Source organism: Kryptolebias marmoratus, linkage group LG17 (assembly GCF_001649575.2).
Source record: "Kryptolebias marmoratus isolate JLee-2015 linkage group LG17, ASM164957v2, whole genome shotgun sequence".
In the NCBI taxonomy this organism is placed as follows: Eukaryota; Metazoa; Chordata; class Actinopteri; order Cyprinodontiformes; family Rivulidae; genus Kryptolebias; species Kryptolebias marmoratus.
Window position 1 is genome coordinate 16,945,237 of NC_051446.1, and position 9,410 is coordinate 16,954,646.

The window sequence follows — 9,410 nt, forward strand, 5'->3', positions numbered from 1 at the left end:
TAGATAGATTTCTAGGCTTTAAATACATCATTGTATCAAGAAAAAGTACTGAAAAAATAATAAACCTTTTTAAAATAGAAGTCATGTTGTTTTACAGAAGAATAAGTCAAAAGTAAAAACAGAATAGTACCAAAGGGAAAGATACTGTTTTTTGTTATTATTATGAGATGAAGCTGTAAAAAAGAAATAAAATGTAAAATTAAAATAAATTAAATAACACTTAACTAAAGAAATAAAAAATGACGTAAAAAAATGTAATAAAAAGATGAGCTAACTCACAAGTTAGTTTGATGCGGTTTGAAAATACTACATAAGTAAAGTAATGCGTTTTTCCTTTGAGAAATATAAATATATTTTGATGCCACGGCTATTTCTTTAAGCTAATAAAATAAAACAAGGTTTAACACGGTTCTATAGCAGAGCAATACATTTAAAAGCAACTTTGCCCAGTTTTACTTCTTTTACTGGCAGGAGTTCCAGATAAACCTCCGTAGTTTAATTTTTAAACGTTCAGTACGTTTTTTGCGTATTCCGGATTCATAGACAGGCATTACGTATTTTACGTACGATATTGTAATAATAAATTCGTACGAATTTTATCGCCATGGTTTCAGCGCTGCGTGGCCTTAAGTGTCAGGACGGAGTGACGCAGGGTGGCGCTGACGTATCGACGTAGAACAAGTTTTCCTTATCTTTCACTTTCAAGTTTAAGGAACAGAAAAGTCGTAGAAACTAAGAAGTACCGAAACTTCTTGGACGAAGGAGAAAAGGAAGACAGACGACTTTTTTGTGGTACAAATAAGCTGACGCAGCTCACCGCACGAATAACAGAGTGTAAGTTGACGCTAACGTTAGCTAAGTTAAACAATTTAAATTTAGCTAACACAAATCTCTTCAGCTACCCCGGGAAGAACACTGAATGTTAACCGGCAGCAAAGTCAAAATTCATATTTTTTGGGTTATCTTGCTTCATATGTATTTATATAAATACATAGGTTAATGTAGACAGTAACTGTAAAAAGTAGGAAATGAGCTTGTTGTTAGGACTACGTCAGTGTAGGAAACCGGCCGGTAAAAAGCATTGTGTTGTGATAAACGCAGATGGCTGGAGAACCTGCTGAACCCATAGATCTTGGAGGTGAAGTTGAGGAAGGAAACCCAGTAGGAGACCACGTTGATGCCAAACCTGACCGCAAAGGGAGATTTCTGCTGTTTGGGTAGGTAGAACCACGAAACGGCGAGACAAACTTACACAATCTGGACTAAAACGAGCTTTAACATCTTTAACTATTTTCCTGTTGCTTTCATTTTCATCGGGAACGTGTTGCTGAAGCAAAACTGGGACAAAATAGTCTCCTTTAGGGATCATTTTAGCATACAGCACTAGAACAAATTAAGAAACAGCTGCCTTTTTTTCCTGAAGTCGGTATGTCTACATGTATGACAGCCATTCCATTCCAGTGTCAAGCACACCTGGTTGTACTTAATGAGGCACTGAGTAGCTGATCACCTGAAACTAATCTTATTTAACGAGGAAAAGCCACTGCTGTGGTCTACATTAACCTCTTGAAATAGGACCAGCTGCATGGCTAAAACAGGCAAAAACAGTGCTAGTTGTAACTCAAAAGTTGAGATGGAGAAACTGAAGTTTTTTGAATTAATATGAAGGAATTATGCAGAAATGTTTCAAAGCATTCGATAACGTTGAGTATGGCGCCATCTGCTGGCCAACATTTAACATTGCAGTAAGGCACTGTTATGTATAAATCAAGGACATTATTAATAATTGCTTGTGTTACAATGTGATTGCGTAATAAAATAAAAAGAGCTGATCTTATTGATATCAACCTGGAGCTCATTGTAGATAATTATTTTTGGGTTGAACTAAATATGTCTATATTGTATTTAAGTAAGTCATAGCATTTTGCTATAGTTTGTTTATAAAAAAAAAATCAAAGATGAAACAATATTGGGGATTTGAACAGAATGTAATAATATCCTAGTAGTTCTTCCTCTGTCTGCCTTTATGTAGAATCAACTACATTTCTTATTTTGATCCTTCATTTTCTTTTTTTTTTAAATAATAACAATAATAAACAGAGATATGCTTTTGTGAGATTGATAGAAAAATATCTTTATAAATAACAAGGAAACTTTAAGAAAAAAAAAGGGAAATGCTTGTGGAGCTGGGGACTGAAGCTGGGAAGGGAGTGTGTTACAGAAGAAAACAAAATTGTTAATTTTACTCAAACACATACTTATAAAAAGTAAAATTAAACAGAAATAGAAACAAAACTGCTCGTTGTTCGTCTTTCTTCAAACTTCAGTTTGCTGTTTTTTGTTGTTTGCTTCAGCCTTTTTTTAGCAGGGTAATGGTAATTTCATCTTTTATTTAGCAGTTCATCAATGTTATGAACTCTTCACTGTTTTAAAAAGCAAACATGCATTTAGAGTTCTGTGGAAAAGGTTGTGTCAAATGTGGGAAAATGCTGTAAAAAAAAATGCTTTGACAAATTTGGGTGTGATCACGCTCTGCTTTTGGAACAACATCTATAAAGGCCCAGCATTCCCATCTAATTTTAGGTCAATATCTGTAAAACTGACAGAGTTAAAGCCAGATCCAACAAATCACTGCATAGTTTTACTGCATCAGCAAGGTTTCTCCAAGGAAAGATTTCAACAGACTTGGTTGGGATTAATGGTGTCCTCAGTGCTGTGAAACACACGCAGTGAATCATCCATCACACAGCACTATCAGGGGGGCGTCTGATTGGGTGAAAATTAATTTGGCAGCAGAACAACCCTAAACATGGAGTCCATGTTATTAGGAAAGGACAAAAAAAGATCTTTAAACTGAAAGAGGAACAATACATTTTGTTAGTGATAGTCTGACCCACACAGAGTTCTAATCTCAATATCAGCATAAATCTCTGGGATGACTTGAAGTGAAAGACAAAAAGACAAGAAAACGATTCTAATTTTGGTTCTGGGACTGAGGTGAACTCCTGAGCGGCTGCTTAAAATGAATGTGCATGATAATTTATTATCTTACGAAATATAGGCTCTTTCACAACACAGCTTAACTTTATTTAGATAGCATTTTTAAACTCAGAGGTAATGCAAAGTTCTTAGCAAAGCAAATAGATGAAAGTTAAGAAAGATCCTAAAAAAACAGTAATAATAATAATAATAACCAAATAAAACAGAGTAAAGGCAAATATATGAAAACCAATGCATAGGAGTACATGTTAAAATGTATTAACACAAGCTAATATGTTAACATAATACTTTTTGTCTGAGTTTCTTTTGAAGAAGTGGGAGATTATTTCCAATTAAGGTTCCAGTTTCACTCACAAGATGGCGCTGTGAACCTTTCCTATGAAGGAATGTTTCAAAGTGATCTCTTCTGTAAATTGACAATAAAACAAACAAAAAAACAACAAGTGCTCATTCTGTCTTTTGGGATTTTGGTCTCAAAATGCCAAAACTGCCATTGGTAATTTTACCTTTTGATCTACAAAAGATACAAACTCTAAGATCTAATTTCTTTCCGGTGACTTTTAAATTATTTTCAGATGGGTCTGATTTGACTGTACGCTGTTTCGGAGGTGGACTCACGAGTCTCCTTGTCGATGGAGGGAAACTGTTGTCTCATGATTAGTTGTGCAAATGGCTGCAAAGACTCAAAGCCTGTCTCTTTAGTTCAGCTGTAAAGGTCCAGCTCATTAATCTCTGTAAACTGCACATGCTTGTTTTTTTTTGTTGTTGTTTCTTTTTTAATGGCTCGGGCTGCCCATGCTGATTGATATTTCAGCTGCTTTGACACAATTATTAGGCGTTGCTCTCTGTGTCATTCAGTTTCTGTTTTATAAATGCTCCTTCTCCAAGATGGGAAATACCTTGTTCTTATTTCGTAACAAGCAATCATACTTTTGTTACGTTTGTAGGAAGGTAAAACATTTGGATTCCATTGGTATTTATTTCTTCAGTGATAACGTTATATGTCAAATTAAGATTGTTTGGAGTTTGTTTAGATGATCAGCAAAATGGAAGAGTTTTTTTTAGGCAAGAAACCCTTGTTGCATGTCTTGGTTTTCAGGTTTAATGATCAGGCCCTTACACTGTGTGCCCTATATTGGTACAGCTGGATTCTTTGGCTGTCAGCAGCTGAGAAACCTGTTGCCCTGTCTGACCTCATACAGTGGCTGTGTGTGAATAGGCCTTTAGAAAGCCCTGGTTTGGTGGTGAGGCTGCTGACTCAGGGGGCTCGCAGCGCGCCGCCCCTGTCCTCAGCAGCCGCGGGCCCAGTCAGGACTCGATCCCGTACAGAGAGCATGTCACCGTCCTAGCACACGTTTCCAAAAGAAAAAAAAAAAAAAAAACGAGCTGTACTTGATTTGGGGCAAAAAAGAGACAAAAACGAGACCAAGACTTTTCAGATGCAGAGTGGTGTAGCGTTTAATGACGAACCCAGGTAAGACGGACACAGCCACCTTCCCAATTCCTCAGCCGCCTATCGAGTCCACAGTGTTGCTGCTCTTTGCCCACCCTCATCCAGTTGTTTAGTGCCGTACGTTGGTACATTTTGGAGGTGGGGGGGAGGGGGGCAGCTTCAAATGTTCTGGATCACATGTTTATTTGAAAATGGCTGGGCTGCCTGTTAGTGGACGTGCAGCGGAGTGGTGCTGCGTATTGTTCCAGTGCTTGAGTAACCTGATGACTTGGCTCTTCTGGAACAAGCTTGGATCTTTTGAGCCGCCCAGCGGACCACTGTTGCTTTGGCAATCTGGATGGATCTTTTAGAGAATGAAAATATGGCAGGTCTGTGCGAATTGCCACTGGTGGATGATTTCTTCCTGCGCAGTCTGCATTGATATTGTGAGGATTTCTTTTTTTTTTTTTTTTTTTAATAGCTTGCAAAAATGCTTTAGCTTCCTCCTTTACCCAACAGTGGATTACTGCGACCAAGTTTGGCCTTGCCATTAATGCCTTATTTGAAAACGTACGTATGTTTTGGTTTCTGAGTACGTGGTTTAGTTTGGTTTGAAGTTTCATGTTAATTACCTGCTTTGGAAGTCTTTGCAGTTTATTTCTCAGCCTGAGAAATGTACAATGAATCAAGGATATTTTCAAGATTATTCACTTGCACGTTACTATATCATATGGTGAGAGTCGACAATTTGTACATTTTAAACTTATGGGCCTCATTTAAGTTTGTTTTAAACTGTCTTAAAATGTGGATGGAAAATCAAAGGTTTTTGTAATTGTTATAATTAATAACACTAATATTATGAGCATTAGTTTTGTCCCAACCTTACGTTCTATTCTTTTTCTCTCTGACTCTGTTAGTAAAAAGAGTAAGGATGGCCAGACGCGGGAGCAGGACAACTCTTCTGAAAGCCATTACCGAATTGTTTCACCAACATTCCAGTATAAGATGAGCCACCGGCGAGTGGGGAAGTGCATCATCATCAACAACAAAAACTTTGATGAAGAAACAGGTAGGGTGGCACGTGTTGTTTTTAACGGATTTACACCCAAGTTTAGTTTTGCTCAACGTTGGCACACAAAGGCTGCAGATTCTAAATATCACTGTATGGGCAGGGATGAACGTACGCAACGGCACGGACCGGGACGCAGGCGAGCTGTTAAAATGCTTCATGAACCTGGGCTTTGATGTTTCCATCTACAATGATCAAACCTGTGAGAGGATGGAGCGTCTTCTCAAAGAGGGTGAGGAGAAATGCCTTTGACAGCTTCTGATTGGTTTCTAAGTCAGATTTTAACACTTTCCTTGTTCTACCTTTTTAGCAAGGCTTTTTTTAAGTCTCTTTTTCTTTACATTAGATAAGGTATTGCTTGTTCAAATGAGGATTTAAATACAGAAAAATATCATAGCAGCACTACGGTGGCTGTTTATTTCTATGGTTTTCTGCCACTGCAGTGAGTGTGCTGTGTGACTGACAGGAATCACACTTCACTTTTATTTTAGGGGAAAAAAAAAAAAAAAAAGTAAATCAAGCTGTTAAAATGAATAATTCAACAACAATAGTGTAGTAATGACAGCAGAGACTTCACAACACATTAACAGGAAGTAATTTGCACCCTGAGCAATTTTTCATTGATGATTATTATTTATGATCCCAGCACCTGCAAGCGGAGTGTGCATTATTTAGAAAAAAATCAAATTAAAGGGTCCTGATAAGTGGAACAATGACATGTATATCCTGAGAGAATACAGATAAAAATATACTGATGGTTCCTTTATTTAGAGACTGATGAGTTTTATTTTACTGAAATTCAATAGATGAGGCTAAACCAAGTCCAGCCTGTAGCATTGAGTTAGTGACAGGATTCATTCATTCATTGAGAGGGGTTTAGGCTTGGGATGAACTAAGAGTTCACTGTTTGTGTTTGTGTATGTGTTGCTCAGCCTCGGAGGAGGACCACAGTGACAGCTCGTGTTTTGCCTGCATACTGCTAAGCCACGGCGAGGAGGGCATGATCTACGGCACCGACGGCGCCATGCCCATCAAGACGATGACCTCACTGTTCAGAGGAGACATGTGCAAAAGCTTAGTCGGGAAGCCAAAACTCTTCTTCATCCAGGTACGCAGCAAAGAAGGCTCCTCTTCAAATAGTCATGCGGTCAAATGGTTATTTATGTTTAAATAACTTTTGACTTCAACAAGGTTGAAAGCTCCTCCTTTTTTATTTCCTCCCCACTGGCAGCTAAGAAAAGCTACAAAAGTTTGCTCATCCCAGCTTTCGATTGCTTCACCAGGTCAGCGTTGAGAAAGCTTCTCAGGATCTCAATGAATTGTCATTTCGTTTACTTCACCAGGCTTGTCGGGGTTCTGAATTTGACAATGGAATACAGACAGATTCGGGACCTCCAAACGACACCCTGGAGACAGATGCTAATCCAAGACATAAGATCCCTGTAGAGGCAGATTTCCTGTATGCATACTCCACTGTGCCGGGTAAACCATGTTTTTATTGCTAAATATATATATAATGTGCTGAATAAAGCTAAAAGCCAGGTTTCACTTTTACAACTCATGGTGTTTTTGTTTTTTCATTTCAGGATATTACTCATGGAGGAACCCTGGGCGCGGTTCCTGGTTTGTCCAGGCGCTCTGCAACGTGCTCAATGAGTTCGGCAAGCAGCTGGAAATAATGCAGATCCTAACGCGGGTCAACTACATGGTGGCCACCACCTTTGAGTCCTGGTCCGAAGACCCACGCTTCAGTGAGAAGAAGCAGATTCCCTGTGTGGTCTCCATGCTGACCAAAGAGCTGTATTTCAACTGATTTCCCCACCTGTACTGTACGACACAGACTGACCAGACTGACTCGACTGACAGACACTGAACAAGCGGTCAAAGCATTCAGGGATGATTCAGGCTCGGCGGGACTCTGTATACTTAAAGCACATGACCTTCTGTACGCGTGGAGCCGGGCCTGAAACCGAGCACTCTGTGAGCTCCAAAAGCAACTTGTGGCACTCTGTGTTCGAAACGTTGATGGGGAAACCTCATCTCGAGGTTTCCTTCTTCAGAAAAATGGTGTCGCATTTAATCTGATCTTTGTTGACAGGCGTTGTGAAATATCTACGTTATTCTACCAACCCATAAAATTTACTGCCAGGTTTGTAGATTCCTATCTGAATATCTGTTTCTCCAGTTTTTTAGCGCTTTGCGTAAATCTCAAAAGAGACTTTATCTAGTAGACATAAGCTAAGATTACTAACAGATAGAATTAGCATCCGTTACCTCCAACTGACTGCTTAGAAAAAGAAAAAAAAATCATTTGTTACTCCATAGTTCATATTTATTGGTATTAACGTTCAACCTACATGATCAGCTCATGTCAGTATCTCTCTGTATTCTGCTTCACATTTAGTGTTTGAATATCTTTCAGCATGCAGTTTAACTGAGCATGTGAGGTCCAATCTAACTCTAATGCTCCAACTTCAAATATGCTACATCTGACAAAAGGAACAGTAGTGACACTTGAACAGTATGTTCATTAGGACCTGTTTCAGATTTCAACATCCTGCACCTTTTATCCAACCCATCAGCTTAATGAAATGTATTTTTTTATTACTTCTATTATTGTTGACATTGCTGAATGGTAAAATTAGAGCTGCATGAGATTAGACAACTTGCGACGTGCAATATTATTTAATATCGCGATGACGATATCAATTGCGATAAACCCACATTTTGTCATCACTATCATCTAAACCAGGCGTGGGAATTAAGGCCAAATATATTATTCAGATTGACTCAATTATATTATTTGGTTGCAGAACATGAATGCATGGTACTTAAAATAAAAAGGCCTAGGATTTTTGCAGTAAGTAGTCCTTTGCAATATTGCTATTGCGATAACAATCCTTTTTTGATAAGTTATTACTTTTCTTAACCTGACAATATAAGAATGTGTAAACTGTGTCATAAATTATAGAAATATCAGATTGTAAAGCTGTACCACCGCACAAAAAAAGCAACAAATGCAACATCGTTTCACTGTATATTAGTGTTGTGCATCATCTTCACTTAGACTTTACTAATTAGAACCGAAGAATGTCTTGATGCTTGTATTTTAAACAATGAGCTTTGTTTAAGAATGATTTAGAAAACAAAATTGCGAGGGAAAAAACCCCCCGAAAGACATGATTTTTTGAGCACTTTGGCAAGTTTTTCAACTAAATGCGGCACAGTTTGATCGACTGTTTAGTCTGATTGAGTTAAATTAGATTTGTTTTCTAACATATTCAGAACGTTTGCTGACATTTATCACACTCCAGAGGTTTGTTTTTAGAAGGTAAACTTTGTTATTGTTCCAAAGTCTGTCAAACACAGAGGCAGCTATAACCGGCAGTAACAAGTCTGAACCTACACAATCCATCTGTCCACAATATGCACTCCCAACATTTCTGCAATGTTTTTTTTTTTTCCCAATTCCCTTCCTCCTCTTTTTTTAATCAGCCATGTTTTATTTCACTTGATAAGTGCCACGTGTGTGATCAGTACCGGCAGTCCCAGTTCTTGTCCGGAGCCTCCACATGTGTTGGGTTTTCTCGACTCGTGGACTTCTGATCAGTGACTTGGTGCCAGAGCCAAGCTGTTTGCTCCACTTGTTTTGGAATGAAATTTAAGGAGAAAGATATCTTTTTTTAGGCGGGGGGGACTTTTTAACGCTTTCCTGTGTTTACTGCTTTTTGTACTCAGGAATATATTTTGAAAAAAATTTGAAAAAAAAAAAAAAATTGCATAGATGGGTTTAATAGGAAGTATAATCTGGCCCGATTTTTTCATTTTGGGGCAATTTATTGTTTGTATAACTTCGAAATGGAGGAATGCTTTTGTAAACGTTTTACTGTAATAAACCAAAGAAATGTA

General features: G+C 38.1%; 1 protein-coding gene across 2 annotated transcripts; it reads left to right on the forward strand.

The window, feature by feature from the left end:
• The first annotated feature begins 629 nt into the window (after positions 1 to 629).
• Positions 630 to 9,410, forward strand: casp7 (caspase 7, apoptosis-related cysteine peptidase). 2 transcript variants are annotated; one of them, XM_017433873.3, is made up of 7 exons: positions 630 to 834; positions 1,102 to 1,217; positions 5,350 to 5,501; positions 5,605 to 5,733; positions 6,434 to 6,609; positions 6,845 to 6,983; positions 7,088 to 9,410. In XM_017433873.3, exons 2-7 carry the CDS (start codon positions 1,102 to 1,104, stop codon positions 7,312 to 7,314), a joined length of 939 nt encoding a protein of 312 aa, XP_017289362.1. In that variant the 5' UTR covers positions 630 to 834; the 3' UTR covers positions 7,315 to 9,410. The 2 variants fall into 2 exon arrangements, with proteins under 2 accessions (XP_017289362.1, XP_017289370.1); XM_017433881.3 differs by lacking the exons at positions 630 to 834; positions 1,102 to 1,217 and adding an exon at positions 4,384 to 4,474.